The sequence below is a fragment of the Neopelma chrysocephalum genome, unplaced genomic scaffold (genome assembly GCF_003984885.1).
Source record: "Neopelma chrysocephalum unplaced genomic scaffold, ASM398488v2 Primary Assembly neopelma1_74, whole genome shotgun sequence".
Taxonomy (NCBI): domain Eukaryota; kingdom Metazoa; phylum Chordata; class Aves; order Passeriformes; family Pipridae; genus Neopelma; species Neopelma chrysocephalum.
The window spans coordinates 5,949,735-5,971,525 of record NW_020897735.1 but is presented as its reverse complement, the minus strand read 5'-3'; the positions used below and the strand labels follow the sequence as shown (position 1 = coordinate 5,971,525).

General features: G+C 41.9%; 1 protein-coding gene across 1 annotated transcript in view; it reads left to right on the top strand.

Annotated features, from left to right (window-relative positions):
• Positions 1-17,475, top strand: part of MED27 (mediator complex subunit 27) — an 83,888-nt gene extending 66,413 nt beyond the window's left edge. Inside the window, exons 5-8 of the mRNA XM_027687761.1 lie at positions 860-967; positions 7,230-7,271; positions 14,515-14,592; positions 17,010-17,475. Coding sequence (XP_027543562.1) covers positions 860-967; positions 7,230-7,271; positions 14,515-14,592; positions 17,010-17,144 — 363 coding nt within the window. The 3' untranslated portion in view covers positions 17,145-17,475. The remainder of the gene's footprint in view (positions 1-859; positions 968-7,229; positions 7,272-14,514; positions 14,593-17,009) is intronic.
• Positions 17,476-21,791: the final 4,316 nt, after the last annotated feature.

Here is a 21,791-nt window from a genome sequence, read left to right as displayed (position 1 = left end):
AGCCGCTGCTGGTTGGGAAATATTAAAATGAACTAATTGTTTCTTTTTTATCTCGGTTTTATGCTTTTGTGGGTGAGGAAAAACTCTCTAATAATCTCTGTATAACAAAACACAATGACAGAATTCTTGTTAGACACACATCTTAACCGTATTGAAGTGCAAGTTCATCTTTGAAATGTAAATTGATTTTTAGATTAAAATGCCTTCATTATTGCATTTTTGTCAATAATACAATTTAGGCTTATTTCTGTTGTTATATTCTGACTGACCTTATATGTTTTCCATGATACTAGTTTTATTCTTTGCACTTTAGCACTTCAACAGGAGAAAATTAAACCTTTGGAAATGTAACATTTTTACTTTAAGCTGTAGTTTCCTTTGAAATAATTTTACATTTTTATTGGACTGAAAATGTTTTCCATTAAACTCATGGCATGCTTTTACAAGCCAGCATTAGGAGAGTCCGATTCTTCTTTCAAATTGTGTTTCTCTAAGTGGACTTATATTGGAGAATATCAAATTCATCGAAAATAATCACATTTGCCCATTGTTTTTGACAAGTTATTGAGTTGTGGTGTTAATAAAATGGAGAGAATTGCTTGGCAGTGTCATGTCTGCACAAGGGAATTCTGTGAACTCATACATTTTCAGTTGCAAATGAATGTTTGTTTGTTCTGCACTTTATAGTCTCTCTCCTCCTCATAACACACGCTGCTTTTAGATCTTTTATTTTGGTCTCTCTATAAAATATTGAAAACCGAAATTGCATCAACTTAAGCTGTTAACTTGATGGTCTTATGAATTCAGACACCGTCGACTCGCCTTCAGCTTGTTTTTGTCCTTCCCCTGTTCTTCACAGGTTACCTTAGGAAAAGTGTTAAAAGTGATAGTGGTGATGAGGAGCCTCTTCATTGACCGGACAATCGTCAAAGGGTACAACGAGAATGTCTACACTGAGGATGGCAAGGTGGGTTATTGCATATCCAGCCACATCACATTTCATTTGTACCTGGTATTTACATGACAGAAAACAGGGATCCCCTCACAAATACACTGGAAACATAGAACTGGCAAAAGCTGTGGGTGTTTGCAGAATGCACTGGTTTAAATTTGTCGTGCTTTACTTGAATTTTGCATACCCAAGTCTCTGACTTCTTCCTAAGCTCTGAAGCCTTTGCTTGAATTTCTAATTTATCACCTTGGACCCCCGTTGCTGCGTTAGTAGTGTCTGCTGAGAAAACCTTTTTGCAGTGTAGCAGCACATCAATAGCCCAAGGTTCAGCTTTCTCTTTTCTGAGAGCCACTGGGAAATCTCGGGCTGGTTTTGTGCTCAACTTGACAAACACAGCGGAGAGGATCTTGCGTAGGTAAGTCCCCAATAATTTGCATAACAGCAGCTCCTAAAGCAAGTGTTACCTGCTTCCACAAGTGATTTGTGTTATGCACAGTTCACCCTGCTTGAACCCTGAGATTCCTTGTACCTGCACACGCTCCATATGGTTCTCCTCAGTGCATCAGGAGATGTTAACGGGACCTGACGGCCCTTCAGCTCCTCTTGGTTCTCTTTCCAGGGTGGAATGATCTCTCTTACAGGGACATCCGCCAGGACTCTCCGTTGCCAGTAACAGCACTAAATACCTCCATGTTTCACATTGTCTCTCTGGAGCTTTCTGTTCTGATTATAAAACCTATTAAAATAAAAAGTTCATTATATCAAGATGAATATTTGGCACCCATAGGCCATGTTATAATGAGGTGAGACTCCTTTTCCTTTCAGAAGTGATAACTGTATTTTAGCACACAGAAGCACGTTGTGTACTGACCCAGAGTTCAGTGGCTCTGAGTCTGAGCCTCTGTTCTCTGGAAAAGGCCAGGAGCTGATGGAAATAGTGCGGCTGCATTTCCCAGGTGAGAGATTCTCCCTTGAAGGGCGGGGGACTGGCCTAAGAAGTAGTAAAATAAAAACTGCTTGATTTTGATTTGCATTATTCAGATATGCAGGTTTAAATACCAGTTTGCCACAGAAGCAGCTGCTCTATACTCCCTGTATATTAGCATATAAATACAGAGTTACAGCCCCAGCTCCTCTTCACCCCAAGTTCTGCACGGAAGTGAAATGATAGTCTGCCAAAAGAGCAGTGACAGTGCATGATGGATTCCTGTGTCACACTTCATTTGGGTGTGCTCGTTTTCTCTGATGAATCCAGTTTCCTTTGAAGCTCCCTTGAAATACAATAATGCTCTATGTGCTGAAAAGCTAAGTAAGGAGTTCCTTTCTGAAACTCAGCATCTGGCGTTGGGCTTCTGTTCAGCTCAAGGTTAACTCTCCCGAGAGCCCCACACTGTTCCTCTGGTGTCTTCTGCTGCGAGGGGAGAGCAGGACCTGCCAAGGCCAGCTCTGGGCACAGGGCACTAACCTTTGCCTGCTGTCAGTGGGGAGCAGTTCAGCTCCTCCAGAGCATCAGTGTTAACACCTGGCTTATCTTCTTGCTTTAAGCCAGTCTGCAGGGGAGTCTGTTTTCTACCGATTTAGCTTTCTGTGTCCAACCCTGGGCTGTGAGGCTGCTCTCAGGAGTGTCCCTCCCGTGACCTTTACGTGGCAGTTTGCTATTCCATTGGGCATCCCGAGGATTTTGCAAACCTGAAGGTCTGTGCTTCAGGTATAAATAGGAACATTTCATTTGACTTAGGTAGAATTGGAGTTGCAACCGCTTAAATCACGAGTAAATTTGGCTTGGAAGATTAAATAAATGCGTAGCTTGCTAGTTTTGCCAACTGGAGCACATATTGACAAACAGTGAGCTCCTTTTTTTTTTCCCCTAATTAACTACACTGGTAATTGGAGAATAAGAATAAGATTGTGCTCTTGCAATGATTTGCTTTCCTCATTGTGCCTGCTGGGAATGAGCGATTACAGTGAGTTACAAACACAGTCCATTGCAATTCCTTCCCTGTCACAACAGATGCTGTTGGGAAAGTACTTCAGTGAGGTTTCACCATACGAGTCTGACTTCTCAGTTTGTAGCCTGATAGCATGAAAAATGCACTAGCATTCAGGAGAGACACGGAAGAGTAAGAAAAACATCAGTGAATATCATCTTTATTAAATACCAGAAATACGAGGAACACTCAGGAACACAGTAGGAGGTGATCGTTTTTCCAGTGAGCAGTTTACACAGTTATTGTTGATTTGGGAATTAGTTTATGGATTCCCAGGAAGCATTTAATATTTGTAAACAGCAGTGAGAAGATGAACTAGGTGCTTATCAAACAATATGGCAATGCTGGAGTGCCTGTCTTTTCTGTGAGCCACGTTGAAGAAGTGACACTGGATAAGTAGCTGTGCTTTTTTAAGTAAAATAGCTGGATGAAGGTCTGTTGAGTCACCCTCCAAACTGCACAAGTTGGAAGGTCCTTTAAGTAAAAAAAGTGAAATTCAGTGGGGGGCTTTGTCCAAGCACAGCAGGGTTTGGGACAACCAGGTGTATTCAGTGGTACTCAACCAAAGAACTGGGAATCACTGGTCACATAGACAATGAGTGAGAAAGGGACTGTGCACAGAAAGGCCAGAGATTTCCTCACTGACAAGGTAGTCATCATCATTTATTACTGAAAATACACTGTTGTAGCAAATTTTGCATTATTGGGAAGATAAAGGGAAGAGATGAATGCAAAAGCAGAAGTGTTGATGGTCTTCTGGTCCTTCTGCCTTTCCTAGGCAAATCTAGGAAAAAAAGTCCACAAATATGGGTGTTTCTCATAGCTGTGGAGCTGCACAGGGACACACCACAGGTACCCAGGAGAGCTGACATTGCATTTTCCACGTTGCTTTATCTTGCTCTTCCCTCACATGTTGTGCTGTGTAGTTTGACAGGTACTTACAGGAAAGCTTTACATGGTTTCTGCTGTGAAGTCTAGTTAAATTGGGCCCTCCCTCTTATAGATTGAAATACTTTCAGAATTAAGGTGAAAAAATAGAAATCTCAAGCTTGCAGTGAGTAAAACAAGACACTCCATTCTGGGGTTTTATTTTCAAACTTTGCTTATACAGACAGAATCATTGCATTTCTTAAGTGCTTCATGTACTTCTCTCGTGAATTATTCACAGACCCTGCAGAATATGTCTTTGCCAAGTTGCCAGCTGCATAACTTTGACATTTTTGGTGACACTTTGCAAAAACAATGGGTGAGAACTGGCAGGTGTGACATATCTGGGTGCTGTACCTGCTCGCTCTGCAGTCTCTTGCTCACCATCCTAACCCATCATGTCCACCACAGACTGATGCATTTTTAATTAGCCTCGTGATTTCAGTGATGGCACAGTGCCACCCTTAATTTCAAACTGTGACATACTCATTGTGCACTGGAATTTAACCATGGATAGCAATTCATTACTGGTGTTGTCCCGATTCCAGAGTAAATGAAGCCATGCACTCACCCTTTCAGGGCAGGTGGATGGTCAGCTGAGCCATTAGAAGCCCTAGTCTGCCAATAAAAATAAAACCATATTGGGAATTTTGGGCATAATAATTCCATGCTTTTCTTTGTAAGTAGAGGCCAAGAACCACCTTGACAGGGCATATTTGGAGTGGGTGCTTCACAGCGCTGCCAAATTCCTATTTTTGCATCCCTTAGAGTTAACTAAAGAAACATAAGTGTCTCAGTTGAATTCTCATGATAAGGAACTTGGGTTATGTTAATGCTATGGCTTCATTAATTACCCCATATCAATAAGAAAAGGCAGCTTTTAGCCTGCTAGCGTAAGAGAGGAAAAGAAATAGTCGTATCAAAGGAAAGCTTCAAAGACAGGCAGAGCTGTCTCTCGGGTAATTTCTGATCCCTGCATTCTCACCACTTCAAAGCTGGATGTGTGTGTGTTTGGGTGAAGGGGGGGTTGAATCCGATTTCTCTAATAAGTGTTGGCACCGGACCTGTTTGATATCAGATGCAGGAACATTCTGATTTGTTATCGCCTTTGAAATCGTTCAGACGACCTTCAGAAAGTGGCCTCTTGTTACAGCTGCTGGGGGTGGGTGGGGAGAGGGGGCACTGGGAAAAAAAGCCCCAGTTTAATTCACATGCAGAGGATGCCCTGAAATTGTGCTTTCAGCAGTTTTTTTAGTTACAAATGTGTGTCTTGATTGAAAGTGAAAAGTTGAAGAATAATAGACCTATAACGATGCATTCTTTAATCTGCCTCTGCCTTAATCCTCAGTTTCAGGGGGAAAGGTGGGCACTCATTTAGGATGTGTGCATGGAAGGGGGGGGGATTGGTGGCTTTTTCTTTTCTTCTTTTTTCTTTCTTTCCTTTTTTTATCATGGAGAACATCATGTCTGTAAGACAGACATTCATTACTATTTCAGCTTTTCCATCTCCGTGCCAACTAATGAACATTCAGAACCTGTTGGACTCATCTTAAAGCAACATCTGAAGTGGACTTTTTTTGAGTCTAACTAGAGAGGATCACATACTTGGTTTGATCACTAGAGATTAACAAAACCATATATACATTCCAATTACAGCAGCTCTGCGGTCAAAGAAAGCCTCAAATTACATGAAAACAGGTTTTTTTTTAAATATACATTAATGTTTTATTTTCAAATGTAGATTTTTCTAATGTGAAAGTGCAATGCTGCCTTCCCAGCAGGCACAAGTTGAATAATACCATGTAAATCAGTGCTGGGTCCAAGTCTGGGCTGAACCCTCTGAGTGTTGGTGTTCACACAGGTTCTTGATCCCACCCCAAGAGCCAGGAAATGTAAAAAGGTGTTTGGAGGGACGTGCCTCAGGGTACTTGTGTCTTCATCCAACCTGGAAAAGGCATTGAGACCTCAGCTGCCTTTTGTCTCACGGCAAGGTCAGCGGTGCTGAGCCATGGAACATCGATCCTGAAGGGATTTGGGAAGTCTTTAACATCACCTCCTCTCCAGACTGAGGATTGGGGATACAAGAGTCTCAGCTGTACCAGCATTTGGACATGGGCCACTTAATAGTGTTACTCTTAAAAGAATGAGAGCTTTTAGCATTCTGAACATTTTTAGCATTGTGAATTAATCATGTGGGTTCGGATCCTTCCCCGTCTGTTCCCTCTCCCACCCCCTATAATATGTTTTACTCATTTTACATGATTTCCTTGATTTCAGGCTCTTTTTGTGCCTTTTAAAAGATTTGTAATGTCAGTTAGAACTTATGGGTACATAAGTCAGAAGTAAAGTAATCAATTGTACCAGTAAAGGAGATAAACCCCCATTTTGGACACACATGTCCAACTGTGGTATCAGGCACTAGAGGGGTCATCCCTGCTTCATAAATTCAGTCAGAATTTTTTGTTCTTCTGTCAAGTCTAAGATTCCTGAAGTCAATGCTGTATCAAACACCTTTCCTGTGACAAATTTTGTGCACATAGAATTGTTGACTATACTGGGATCTGTAGAAAAAAAGAAGTGATTTGCAAGTCTGGGACTGGAAATTCCTCTTGTTGTTCCTTGCTGCTTTCCCTTGTCAGAATACATGATATTGCACAGGGCAAATTGAGCCATCGGCAGGTCAGTTGTAGTTGTTTAACACTGAGCCACTGGGTTGTTTAACAAGGATTGTTAACCCAGCCTTACCTTCTGGGTTTGGGGGCTAATAAAACATTTCAGTTCTGTTCCTCTAGTTTGGGTATAGTTGAACACACATTTAAGTCATGGATGTGTGCAGTTATCTACAACCTTAAATCTCTTTTAGTGTGATTTTTGTCTGCAAATGTAAATGCAGTTTCCTGAGGGATGTTTTATTTAGCCCCAGTAGACCAGAGCTTTGGCTTAATTCAGCTAAACGTTCTTTGTGTCGTTTGTAACTGAATCACTTATTCAACACAAGACAAGCATAAACTTAGTAAAAATGCCCTCATTTTAGAAACAGACTGAAGCTGATGAATATTTGCATAGATCAACCACAACCCCATACAAATGAAGATTTTGCTTTTTAAAAAGAACACATTAATTCAACAGGTCTTGTATATATAATTTTTCTATTGAAACTGTGCTGAACCATGTTCATTCTTCATTGCAATACAAAGGAAATCTTACATTATTAATTCCCTTTCTTGGTTTGCAGCAGGTGAAGGCAGCTGGGTCAAAATAGTGAACTGAGAGCTACATCTCTGTTGATCTGTTTGCTCTTTTAATTTGAACAGCTGCTTCTTTATGTGTGGTAATATATAACTTTTCTTTTTTTCTCATAGCTTGACATATGGTCCAAATCCAACTATCAGGTTTTTCAGAAGGTAAGTCTCACATCATTTCTCTCTACCTAAGGCACATAGGAGGTATGTGGAGTTTATTTTAAATATCTGGGCCCTTATGTGAAAAAATTCAGAATTTATTCTCTGTCATCACAACTTGCAAATGACAAACAATAATCTGCAATGATGGAAAACTGTGAGTAGAAAAGAAGATCACTTCTGCTGTTGTTTAATTTGGATTTATTTCCCATCACAGTTCCAGTCCATGATTTGGAATAGGAAACTAGAGATTATACTACATTAGCCTTAAAATTTCATGAGGAATCTTCAAGCCCTCTCTCTCTGGTTTAAAGCTTGGGGGGAAGGAAGGACTGTTTCAGGTTTATTTGGATTTTGTTTTGTTGTTTTCATTTGGGTTGGTTGCCCCCCTGTCCTCGAGGCTTGAGTTTTATAACTCAGCAGAACTCACTTTCCAAAATGAGTTTGGAAATAGTTTCCATGACGTTATTTTGGCTGCTCCTCTTCCCGTGATGGTGTAAGCAAAAAGAGCGACTTACTGGAATAAATTCCATGACAGAAAGTAAGAAAAGACCGATGAGAGAATGGGAGCAATAAAAATAAAACTACTAAGAAGGTTAAAGTGTATTTTAGAAAGATCTATATCTCGCTATTTTGGAGGAAGAGAAGATTCCTTTTGAAGGCCTCTTGTCAAAATGCTGTAAGTTCAGATTGATCCTGGTTTAAATTCCAGTTTCCTTACCTTCAAGCTGGAGTCTCCAGCTTCCTTTCGTCCGTGTTTGTGGTTTGTGAAACAAATGGGAGTCAGGGACTCGAAAGGGCGTAAAAACAGGGGTCAGAAATGGGGCACATGGGCTGTATTTGTGTATCTCCCTGCCAAGATTTCAGTTGCAGTCAGGAGGGAAGGTGTTTGACCTGTGATTTTAACCTGCTGGAGATCAAAGGACAGCTTTGGGGGAGGTTGGTTGCTCTCCTTCTCTGTTGAGCATTAAAACGAAACTTTGCTGCAGTTGATTCTTTACCCCAGAGATTAGTGGATTAAATACTCTTTCTTTTTTAGCATCAAGAAGGGTAATACAGTGGGAAGTAAACCACCATTTGTTGATCAGTGTGCTTTAAAGTAATTTTTGCAGTGGAAGAATTGAAGGTTCTGTAATTACTTGCATCATCTCGATTTCCCACTGTGTGCGTTCAGTTGGATGCTCATTTTGGACATAAGTTTGTCTTCCTGGATGTTTTGTTTAGAACAACTTGGGAGGGTAAAATGGAATTGCTGTAATTTATGCTAAATGATAATAAATCGTGAGGTTTTGATGATATAATTTTAATTGTCTATAGCAAGGTAACAGAGTAGAGTAAATGTAAAGTTTGCTTAGTCCACGCTAAGGACTTTGGGGGCATAAATAAGTAGAGGAAATTTCTCTTCAGGTCCAGGTGATGCCTTCAGATTAGGAGTGGAAGAGGTCAGTGAGAAAACATGAAATACCCTTCTTACTCCTGCCTCTGTAGCTGCAGAGTGGATAAAAGACTCTTTGTTCTCTTCCTAATTATCTAAAATATGATAAGACCTGAATATTAAGTTCCTGTTTTCTAGTTCTCTCTTGATTAACAATACCAAATGTATTAATATTTACAAAAAAAAAACAAAAAAAAAACACCAATCCAGAAAGGCTTCAGGGTAAGGGTGGCCTGTACCCAGTTAAACAGCTGTCTGTGGGGGTTTTTTATAGTAGTTTTATAGATTTTGTTCCTGGCTCTGTCACTGTGTTGCCTTGGACAATTTAACCTCTCTTTGGCTCAATTTTGCATCCCTTGGGTTGGGGTAATACTTGCTGACTTCACAGGAGCCCTCACTGAATTGGTTCCACAGTGCTCTCAGATTCTTGCCTGAGAAATGTGATAAAAATGCGAGGGGATGGCACTTTCTAATCAATAGATTCTGTACAGTCGAGCTGATAGTTGAAGAAGTTAAGTCCAGGACCTATGTCAGGTTTTCAGCCAGGTGATGAAAAGTGCTGTGGTTCAGCATAGTAAGTTTTCTCTCCGTGGTGCTGTGCTTGGTTTGATTTTCTCTTTATTCGCTGAAGCTTCACTTGTGTCTGTTTATAATACCCAGGAGTAGTGATTTACCAGTAGCAAAATGAAGGAAATAGATAAAATAGTGTTACAGAAACTATTATACTCTGTTACTGGTGTAGGATCTGTACTTCAGGATCTTCAGAACGAATGTTTTCGTGCCATTAAAAAATCATCAGTAAATGTGTCAGAGCACATCTGAATGTTCCTGAAATGTGTTTCTCATGGCAATCACCAGTATGGCAATGTGGAAGTGCTGTGCTGAGAAGGAAAAATAGGGATGAGTAACTACTCCCCCCCCAAGGAGGAGGCTGGGCAGCCCTTTCACTCTGCTATAAAATCCATCCCCCCTCTGAAGGGCAGGGCCATTTCTCTTTAAAACTTGCACCAAGTTCTCAGGCTCTGTTTTCAGTGATAATAGAAACAACATCTGGAGCTCACAAGATCCCTGCCTGGGGGAGCTGCAGGCCTGTCAAATTCTCACAGGGTTGCAGCACGACTTTCTAGGTTAAGGACCAGAGACCTCTGATCTTCAATCCAACCCTGTCAAACGAAGCTAAATTTGTCCTGACTTTTTGTTTGCAAACATTGGCTGTGTCAGCAAGGCTTTTCTCTCTCCTTCTTATTAGGCAGTGTGTATAACCTGATGGGGGCTGGCTCCCAGAGGGCCCATTACTGTTAACGTGTACAGTCATTTTCCCAGTTCCCTGGAGACTCCTTGAAGCTGGTCCTGGGGTGAATAAGCCTTATTGGCATTGAATAGACCAGCAGGGTTAGATTCAGAGAATGGAACTGAGAAATAAGAGAGGGAAGGCTGAAAGGGCAGAAGCACAAGGAGCAAAGAAAAGGTTTTTCAGGCTTCTATGTTGGTGTGGCATTTGAGCTCTGCAGGAGCGGCGACTGTTTTCATCTTAAACCTCCTTATTTTAGCACCTCGTGTCTCCTGATCCACTAACACAAGAAGAGGAATAAAACAGGAAATAAGGAATGATTTGGGGGCTTAAATGTTGGTGGGCAGAATAGGATACATGAGGGCTGCGTAATTCCAGGTCATTGTGCAGAGGGTTAAAAAAAAACATATTGTAGAGAATGGTGAAATGCTCATACTTTAGCATTCAAAAGAGAGGGGAAAACGTTGAATAGTGGAACTGCTGTGAGTGGATCAAACTGGGAGATGGTGTCAAACATTAATTGCCATTTATCAAGGTGCTCAGTTATGAGCAGCATAGCTGGTGTTGCTGGGTCCTCTGGTCAATTTGGCTGTTTAAGTCATATGCAAAGGCTTTAAACCCATATATTTAATTCTGATCTCGGAATCCCACCCTAATTTTCACCTTGATACTCTACGAGTTTTATCATGCCACCAACAGGTTTTGTTTTGGCTTGATGTGCTTCTCCCCAAACCACATTTTAACCAAAACTTCGAGGAGCTGTTTGTGCCTGTCCAGCTGTTTGTGAGCTGCATGATCCCAGGGATGGAATTTTCACCACTACAAGGGCACATAAGTATTGTAATGTATGAAGATGTATTCTTGTCAATAGTCTCAGAGTGAAATCACATGCAGGATGAATGCATGCATGAGAAATTCTGGGCGGCTGCTGCTGTCTGTTCAAGGAGAGGAGATGGGCTGTTCCAGAGTCACCTGCTCGAATGCTCCTGTGCAGGATCAGTCCCTGGCTCTGTTCAAAGACCTCCTTGGGTGAAATAAAACCTCTGTGACCCAGTCCAAATCAGCAGAACAAGCAAAATAATAACTTAAACACTCTCTGAGCTCTGAAAACAAAGGATAAATCCTACATTTCAGAGAGGTCTAGTAGTGGTTTTCTGACCTGGGAGTGGGGAAGGGTGTGTAAAGGATTTGTGTGAGTTCATCAGCATCTGTTCCATCCATCATCCTTCCCAGCACCTCTAAGCACCACATTCCTCCAGAGAGACTTAGATGTGTTCTTGGAGAGAAGATTAAGTAATGAGAATCCTTGGAAATGGCCAAAGGCTCTCATGCAGTTTTCCACACTGTAAAAGGTCTAAACACTAATAAAATAACTTCCTCTTTTTTCTTTTTTTCTCTTAGTGCTCTGATCAGCCTCCAGAGCTCATTGCTACGGGCTACTGTTAAGGCCATGAACTTACAAGGGTTTAGAAAAAAAAAATTAAAAACCTTCCAGGGGATTTAGAGAATCCCTTTATATTAGAGGGAGTTGTCAGTGCCACTGAGGGAAAAAAACAGTAATAAGTGGCAAGGAAAGTTGTGGCTCTTAAAGGATGCTTTGCACCTACTTTTGAAAAGTATGTTTCCTGGCAGTGAGATAAAATACTAGGAGAGAAAGAGAGGTGTTATAATCTAGTTATGTGATGTTTGTGTTTTTATGGTTTGGTTTTTAGGCCAGGTATAGCTTAATGCTTCCATGGAACATACCTGGTCTGTGGTGGAGCAAAGCTGTGTCTTAGGTCTTTGGTTTTATGTTGCTTATCCCAGTTACAGGAAGCACTTGCTCAGCTTTGTCCACCTGTGAATTGTACAATTGTATTTTTTAATGGATTTTCCAGCTATGGGAATGCTGTGTGACTAACCAGTGTCATCAAAGCCCAATAAAGCCATTTTTTGGATGTGTCACCTTTGGAAAACATATTCCAACAGAGCAGTTCTGTTCCAATGCATTATAACCCTTTCTGTGAAAAACTGAGTCTCTTTGCCAGAATTTTTTTTCCCATGTAACTGAAATCTCTTTTGCTCAGCCTCCAAGTGTTTAGTTAAACAGTAGCTATTTTATTTAGCAGAATTGTGCTGCAGGAGATTGTCTTGTTTTACCTTTTCTCAGACAAGAAATACAAGTGCTTTTCAATAGAGGAATTGTGAAATATTGAACTTTTCTGCAAGATCTCTTGAAAATCTATTTCAAGGTCCAGAGCAGCAGCTCAGTCCCAATCGATGTGTGCTCTCCAGAATATGTTCCCCTATAAAAACAGGTAGAGAAATTAGAAAGTGACCCATAACTTAGATAGCAGTGGGTAAGGAAGAGCCATAAAAGTGAAGTTAATAAAATAAAACCCTGAAATGTACAAAATATCATCCTACACCCAGAATAAATTAGTTTCTGATTCCAGCTTGGCTGGAAGAAAAGTGCGTCCCTGAAGTGAGCTGGCGCATATGCAGTTTGTTTTGCTTTGCTTTGGTGTGAAATCCTATTGCCATTAGTAAAGCTGGGTATTGATCTTTTTGGGTTATTTTTCCCCTCCTCTTTTTTTCCTTTTTCCTCTTCTTTTTTTAATCATGGCTGGTTTGTGCTTTCTCTCATCATCTCTGTTGTCTTGGGGGGTTAATTCTCTCTTCACTCCCATGCCCTCCCAGTTTATCCATTGCCCAGCTCTTTTCTGGGTGGGGGAGGGAGGGGAGGGGTCATTCCCCTACTCCTCTTCCTCAGATTTGACTCCCACTTTGATCTTTTTTGGATACCAGCAGCTGCTTATGGTAGAAATTGCCTTCTTTTTGTTCAGGAAGCATTATTAGTGTTCCAGCAATGCTGGGATGGCTTTTATCTCCCCAAGGAATCTCATTAGCTCCACATTACAATAGGAACAGCATATGGGTAACTTTGCCAAAGTGGACAGTCAATTTAAATTTGTTAATAGGAGGTTTTTTTTTTAAGCAACTTTCTTCTGTGCCAAGAGAAAACAACTTTGTCGTTCAGGAAAAAAAAAACAAACCACAGTTTGTTAGAAGTAAAAATACAGCAGAAGGAGAGCGGCTGCTCATAAATATCTTCAGAACTTTCTATTCTTTGACATGTCTGGTACTATCCTGTAAAAACACCATCTTAAAAGAAAAAAATTCAGATAGCTGGTAGGGCTTGGATTGGCTTCTGAATCCTACATGAGATGTGTTTAAAGGAAATGGCTGGTGTGAGTTGTGCTATGCTGTTAATCCACTCCTAATCACGTTATTTCTGGTATTTATTTTTTCTATGCTAACGTATAAATGGCTAAAACAGGCTGAGGTCCATTTTGTGAGTAGTTTTTTCAAACTCACCAGAATGTGCACAGTCCCAAAAGTTTTCCCTTTCCAAATGCCAGAGTCACATGTCCTTGCGCACGCTGAATGGAGCAGCTTTTGGAGCCGGTTGTGTGCGAACGCCGGGGAGCGGATCCTGATTCTGAAATAGCAGGATAACACCGAGCTGGATTCAGCGTGGGCCACACTGATGTGATGTGGTGCTCTGTGGAGGAAGTTTGTACAGTGTGAATTAGAGCCTGGCTATACATGGATTTATTCAGAAATATCTCTCTGACAGAGTCACCTCCCTGAATAGCTCCGAGCACGAGCCTCTCTTTCCGCCAGTGAAAGTTGGAGTGTTCCAGCACAACTCCCGTGGCTGAATTAGACCAGCTACAAGTCGGGAACAGCTGGAGTTAGCTGGGAATAGCAATGGGAATTTCAGTTCACACTTTGTCTTACTCAAAATTTGCTGTAGTACATAGACAAGCCCTGAGAAGAGCACTACTCCTTCATGTTAAAACTAGAACAATTTAATCACTCTCTGTAAAGACATGTATTCTGTTGGTTACTTTGATATTACTGATGAGGACCATTATGAGATTTACAGGTTAAAATAAGTGAAAGAGCTCTCGTGTTTTTTTGGTTTGAGTTCTCTAATAGTCCAGCCCAAGGAATTTTTTGAATAATTTCTTTCATTCAGCCTAGAATTTCTAAGCAGCAGCAACTGTTGACTGTACTGATAACTGAGGAAGCTGCCAGGCTGAATACTGTTAGAGAATTGTATCATAGCTGTCAGCAACAGGCCCCTTCCAGAATAATTTAAAAATTAGAGTCTTTTTAAAGAAATGGTTAGTTTCCCTGATTTTTTTTTTGTAATTATTCTTGTGTATTGTAAATATATGTATGTTTATATTTATAATACCTATTTTATATATATTGTGTCCAGCTGTAATTCCTGGATGTGTGATCTTGTTATGGCTCTGTCTGGGAAATTAAAAAGCTTTCTATCACAAACGTTTTAGTAATGCAAGTATTTATAAACCATAATCATAATAATTGATTCCTGGTTTCAGAGGAAATGAAACTGAGTAATCCTGCTTCCCCAGAGAATTTTGATACAGTTTTCCTGCAGATTAACACTACTTTGTCTGAAATAGAGAATTAATAAAGATATTTTCTGCCTTTGTCTGATGCAGGTGACAGATCATGCAACCACTGCTCTGCTGCATTACCAGCTGCCTCAGATGCCAGATGTGGTGGTCAGGTCCTTCATGGTGAGTGTGTTGGAAAAGACATTTTCCATTAAGAGTTTGCTTAAAGTGATCAACATCAGGAAGTTCTGATAGAGTTGTGATTCCCCCTGTTTAAATAAGTGGAGACTGTAATTTTTTGTCTCTCATACATCTCATAGGGATGAAGGGCTTGTTCTCATTACCTTGGGATAACTAGTGTTGGGAAGAACTCTCCCAACCAAACTCTTTCCTTATGGCCCAGCCCTTTCACACTGTTCCTACTGTGCTGGGAGTCAAGGTCTGGATGTACAAAATGCTCCACTGGAAGTTCCCTGGTAAGAGGAAATTCCCAGTTGGTGTATTCCAGCTGAGGCAGCTTGTCCAGTATGGGAAGTGATGGGCATTATTTAGGGAATGGTGAGAGGCAGGAACAGGATGGGGAAGGTTCCATTTTGCTGTATCCATGTCCAGCCAAAACTCTATTCCTAAGGAATAGCATGTACTCACTGAGCACAGCATCAGGTGTTTGGAGAATCAAGGAAATACTGGAGTATTCAGGTCTTTTCTTACTAAATAAAATTAATCCAATACTATTCTGCTTGACATGCAGATTAAAGTTTATCACCTTTAATTCTGTTTATATTTAGAATAGTATTTGTGAAATAAACTTGTGTATAAGCAGCCCTGTTAATCAGAGGGTGAGAAGAGTTTATTATTCAGAATTCCTCCTACCAAGATGAATTTTGGCAGTGGAGACTTTTACTGTTCTCTCTGCTACAGTCTCCACAGGAGGTTTTTGGGAGAGGTTTTCTCTGCAATTCAGGCTTTTTCCTTCATTTCCTTCCCTTATGTTACCCCTTCACCTGGAGCAGTGCAACTGAAACTTTGGAAAACAACAATCTGATTTTACCATTCACAGTCTTTAGGTGTGTTTAGCAGTGGTTCTTTTACATCCTTAATTTCCGCTGTGTAATTGCAGAACAATCCAACTCCCCTCCCTGCTGTGCTGGATTGGTTATTTAATAAAAAGGCCACTGAGATGAGAGATTTGCAAAGGCCTTTTTCTCTTGGAGAGCATCTTAAGATAATAGGTTTTGAAAGGTGGAAGCAACTGTTAGTGGTCAGATCCATGTTCAGCATGTTTCTGAAAATGAATGTTTCACAGAGCGAGTCGCACGTCTGCGCGAGCCAAGGACCTGCCGCATTGATTGGGGAAAACACTAAAACTTCTAACAAAGCAAAACCAGCCCCACAGCACAAGTGTCAATATGTTGGGCCTTTCACATGTCAGTTGTGCAATCCACATGACAGGATGTTCTGAAGCCCTAATTCTCTGATGGCAATGAAGAACCCGTTCCTTTTTTTTTTCCTGACAACAGATGTCTCAAGCGCACAATTTAACTTCATTTACCTATTTCTGTGTTATGGTTCAGAAAATTCGATTTCTCTGTAGTGCAAGCAAAGCCCATCCAAGCTGAAGTAAATAACAGCAATTTACTTGTAGAGTTGTGTTGCCCTTGTCCCTGTATTTACTGCTAAACCCAGAGAAGATGTAGTTCTTTTGGAGGAGAGTTATTGACGGCTGAGGGTTTGGTTGCTATAGAGAAGGCTCTGATGAAGATGGAAGGATTTGTTTCAATAAACTCAGCTGACCCCTTCTTCAGAGAGCAATTTTCTCTTATCGATGTAATTCAATAGGACTTTAAATGACAAGATTCATGTGCATCCTTCACAGTATAAATCTGCTGGTCTAGGGGGTTTTCAGTTGTGTATCTCTTGGAGTTGGGAATTGCGTTATGTAAGCGCTCATTGCTGTGTGTGACAATGGGAACAACCCACTTAGAGGCAGGAACTTTACCTGGGAACACTCTGAACTTAGTCTATGTTGTTCAGCCTTTTATATATACAGTCATCAGTGTAATCAGGTTTAAAATGGTTCATTCTTTTTATGACCAGCGAGTATCGATCCTAAAATCACATTAGAGAGGAAGTTCGTTAGCTGGATGTGGGAGCCCTTCTGTCTCCAGCTCTGAGGAGTCCAGCCCTTTCCAGTGTGATTGCATCAGGGGAGTGATGGATGATCATAGGAACAAACAAACCAATATTTGGTTGCAGAAGGCACTGATCAAGAACAATTATATTCCAGTAAAAATATGAGGCACGTTACAACACCCGCCTTCCCTCGTGATTCTCGAGCTGCAGACTCAGAGGGCAAGAATTTTTATTAACAAATTTGCTTAAGTGACTAAAAAAGCAAAAGATGATTAATAAAGTGGGAATTCAGCTATACACTGACCTTGTAATCCTCGGTGTGTTTCTGTTTATAAAATCACCGTGTACCTCACTGGGGCCTCGCCAAGGTACATCCTCTGTCCTTGCTGTTACTGTTTGACAAGAATGATGACAAAGGGGAACATCCATAGCCAGTTTTCTTTAATTTCTCTCCCTTTTCCTTTTAGACCTGGTTAAGAAGTTACATAAAGCTGTTCCAGGCTCCCTGCCAGCGCTGCGGAAAGTTTCTGCAGGATGGCCTTCCACCCACATGGAGGGATTTCCGAACACTGGAAGCTTTTCATGACACTTGCAGGCAGTAGTAGCCCAGATGAGACCATGAGGAGTCAACACTCTGCTCTTGGGAGGGCACTGGTGGTCTGAGAGGTGGTTCCATTTCTGAACCTTTCACCTGTACTGAGCACTGAGGTTGCACTAATACATTTGACTCTTTAAAAGCCATCAGTCTGCAGGGCACGTGTGAGACTGAGGTGTTTTGAAGATCTATGTATGATGTGGAATGATCTATCTGGGGAGATCTGATCATAATAATCTACACCCCAATGAAAATATCCATGTACAGTTTGTGTTTTGAGACAGAATTTGCAATGTTGAAGACTTTTGTAAGCTTGAAATATATTTTGTATTCCCAAACTTGTGCTGTTTGTTTCATCATTTGATCAACAAAACCCTTGGGTTTGGTGTGGGTTTTTCAGCACTGCTCTGCTCTTTAGGAAAACTGGAAACATTTAACCATGGTGAAATGGTGGGGGCTGGTGGTTGTTGCATGGCTGCTTATCTGAGTGCTGGGGGTATTTTTGTGGAAGAGATTATGGCATTGATTAAACATGGAATTTCAAAGGCATGTGGCAGCTTGGAAGATGCAATGTACTTTCTAAGGCGGGGGGGGAAACAGATGTTTCCCTTTACTAAAATTGTAATGAGAAATGTTAACAGAATCTGCATGTATTAAGTGGTTAGAAAACGTGTGATGAGCAGTGACAGTCGTGTTTTAGAACTGAAAGTAGTGAAATAATTCAGCCCTAAAGCACAGTTTCTGCAGCGCAGACATACAGCGTGTTTCCTAAATGATTTAAAATGTACATGGAACACGCTGGAGAAGAGTAGGATCCCTCCCAGCAATTGCTCTGCTTGGAATGGATGCAAGAGTTCTGCTCCTACAAGCCTTGGATGTTTTTCCTTCCCCCAGAGACAGGGAAGATCCCTGGTCCTGTCCCAGCCCTGGGGTTGTATCACATGAAGTGCCTTCTCTGGTATTTTTTGAGGACTCCACATTTCCTCTGTCCTCTCCTGAAGGCAAATATGATTAATTCCAGTCATCCCCACCAGCACACCCTTGTTTCCTCTGCAAGCCACAAAATCTTCAGTAATCATCTGGATTTTGGAGCTGGGAAGGGGAGCTCTGGACAACCTTTGTCACTAAGTTTATTTTCAAAGAAAGTGTCATTAAGGTACAGTGCTGCAGAGTAATTTTCAAGGTTCCTTCTGCCCGTGGACCAGCTTCTGTTGCAGAAAGAAAAGCTGCCCCTCCTGCAGGCTTTGGTAGTGCAAAATTTGGTTTTCAGTGAGGAGTGTTGAATGAAGTGAATCAGATTTAACAAGAAGGGGATGAGGGGGACACAAAACCAGGGCAGAGACGGGAGGGATCCTTTTGTTGCAGTCAATTGAAAGATATTTTAAAGCACTTGTTTAATTGAATTTGAACACACAACATTTTGAAACAGCCCATTTCAGAGCTGTGGAAACTGAAAAGTGTAAAATGTGGGGGGGTACCACAGTGTAGTAGTTGTGTGGTACTAAATTAACTGTGTTTGCTGGTAACACAAAAGACGGAGCTCCCAAAGCCAGCAGCTCCTTCCCGTGGGGACAGAGTGTGCTGTGGGAATTTCAGCTTTCTAGGCACAGAAATCTGTGCAGGACTGGCTCATATGAAAGAGGAAGAGGAATTGAAAGAAAACACGTGTTTATGACTTCAGAGGTACAACACTGTGTGTGGAGACTGAGCTTGTGTATGTTTGAGAACGTTGGTAACGAGATCTAATTCTTTTTTTTCCCATATTATTATTATGAATATTAATACTCCCAATCACCAAACACGAATTGCCATAGCAGTGGGATAATGGCCATTTCAAATCCAGCTTCAGTTGAATTACTTAATGGAAACTTTTTGTGCTGTTACTTGACCCAAGTAGCCCCCTCAGTACAAAGATCACCCAAGACAGAACGACTTTTGCATCTTCGATGAGCCCGAGCCTTGGAAATAAACAGCCCTTCTCTCCATCCTGTTACTGTGCTAATTAGAAGGCCTGGGTTTCTGATAGTGTAAGCAATTTTTTTTGTTAATATAAAGGTCATAATACTGTATCCAGCCTGCCTTAGGCACTGCTGGCTGCTCTGTTCTGTTTATGCTTAAATAATGGCGTAGAAAGCAAATCCTGAAGTTCACAGAAGTATTTTACGTGGAATCGTGTCTTGGCACTTGGAGATAATTAGTTGCAGAAAACAGGATCGTCCAAGTCTGTGTGTTAATTGAGCCTGAAATTTTAAACCTGTAGTTGGGGAGTCTACTGGAAAGTCACACAATTCACTGTAGGTACCTCAGTACAAAAATAATTGTCTTACTGAAGTGCAACACAAACCTGTTCGTCACATTCCTTCCCCCAGAAACTGCAGCAGAGGGGAATCTTCTCTGAGGCCCTGGGAGGAGCAGGGATTTCTGTCCCTGTAGGCCTTTTAAGGGCAACAGGTTGGAATATTTTCATTTTAGGGAGTGGAATTCAACTGTCTAAATTCTTGCAAAGCTTAGGAATTGCAGCAGTTTGGGTGCAATCTGTGCCTGTTGTCCTGGCAGTCCATGAGCTCAGTGGCAGTGCCTGATTATTCCTGAGATGTGGATTTCCAGGGCAAGCAGAAGCTGCTCTGAGTTCTGAATGTGAGAGAGAGAAATTAGGAGGTCACTTCTACACTATTGGAATGTGAAGGACAGAAACTGGGAGGTTACTTCTATTTGCAGAGCTATTCTCACAGTACAGCATTCCAGTCTTCTTCCTCAGCTTTGGCACTTGGATACTGGGCATTGTTATTTTTCACCCTTAGTTAGGAGGGGTGGGAGTCCAAAAGTGATTTAAATTGCAGGATGGGTGACCTGGCTCTTTTTTACCATTGGAGTTTGTTGCAGCTTTTAAAGCAGCTCTGATCTCCAAGGCAAACAGGAGGGACTGTGATCCATAAGGAATGGTTGGCTCTCACCTCTTCCAGAGCGTCTTCCAGACCCGCATTCCTCCTGCAAGGTGAGCGCTGCTGCAGAATCGAGAGTGGCCAAATGTAACAGGAGAGGAAACTAATCCAGATGCAGAAACAAGAGCTGCTTTAGTGGCTCAGGCTGTGTGTGGTGGAGCTGCATCATCCCAGCATGGCTGTTTTCCATGCAGGAATACATCCAGCTCCCCTCATGCTGCAGGAGAGGTGCAGCCCCTCACCCTGGGCACTGTCCCTTGGTGTCACCTGCCCCGAGCCCAGCGTGCTCCTCTATCACATCCCTGATGGGAAGAAATCCTGTTTTATTTTCCCCTGTGCAAACTCCTCCTGCTGTGCTCGTGGTGCTTGCGAGTGCTAAAGGTTACAAAATCCATCTTTTTGCTAAGAAAGCAACTTAATTAATGTGAAAGTTTCTCTGGTGAAGGGAACCCGCAGCAGATTCGCAGAGCACATTGCAGCCGCTCCCCTTTCCCTCCCCGCACCCCTCCCCAAACCACTTTAATTTCTCTGCCAATATTGGACAAATGTAACAGGCTGACTTTTTAATTTTCTACTCCCAGGTCTCCCTTGTCCCCTCATGCATTTTTCATCACAGCTCATGGCTCCCTCCCTGCCTGCCCTGTGAACAATATTGATCGACTGATTAAGCCATCAAGCCATGGCAAACAACTTTAATTTTCTAACCAAAGCGTTTTAGTTCCCTTTCTTTTCTTGTATATTTGTTGCCTTCTTCCGAAGTTTTTAATATCTGCTTGGAAACAAATGCATTTTTTGAATTAGTCCCTGGGTTAATTAGTGCTGTGCACCCCAGAGAACAATCCACAGGAAAATATTAACCCAAAAATGCAGTAAGGGAGAGCAGGAAGCCCAGGTGCTGTCCCATTCCAAAGCCAGATTCATTCCTGCACAAGCCTTTGGAGAAGGGCTTGGGGAATTCATAGGGTGCTGCCTTTTCTCTTTGGCCTTCCCCAGCTGCCTTAAATGTCGTGGAGCAGAGTGGAAGCCCATCCAGCAGCTGAGCTCTGGGTGCCTGGCTGGGCTCCTGCAGGTTTTTCCACCACAAATCGATGTCCTTGGCTAAAGCCATGGAAGGCTCACAGGTTTCACACACCCTCCTGCTGCCTGCACGCTCTGAAACCCACTGGAGTTCTGCAAACCTGAGACCCAGTTTGCCTTGTAGAGCACTTTTAAGCCCTGATGATGATAAAGTGAAAGGAGATTCATCCAACCCGAATCCCAGGGCTGGCAGCTGGGTAAAAGCATCTTTCTTGCAAGCTCAGTGCGTGTGGTTTCAGTGAGGCTTGTCAAGAATCGCTCCGTGCGTTTGCAAATTGCTTTTCAAGGTAAAAATGCAGCTTAAATATGAGGATATTTGTCTCTCACTGGCAGCCCTTGAGCTCTGTGCTGTGCAGTAGTGCTGCAGTCGTGTCTCAGGTGCTGGTCCTTTAGGCAGAGCATGAATACTGGGCTGTAGGTGTGGCAGGATCCCCATTTCGAGCTTTTCTGGTGTCTCCAGATGTGTGAATTACGAAGATGTACAAAAACCTTCCAAAGGAACCAGCTGTTGTCCATGGTGAGTTTGCATATGAGCAGTGACAGGACCAGGCACCTTCACACCCCTGTGACTGGTCTTTGTGCTAATATTTATCTGGGAATTAGTCACTCCCTGCTCTGTACAAGACACGCAGAGC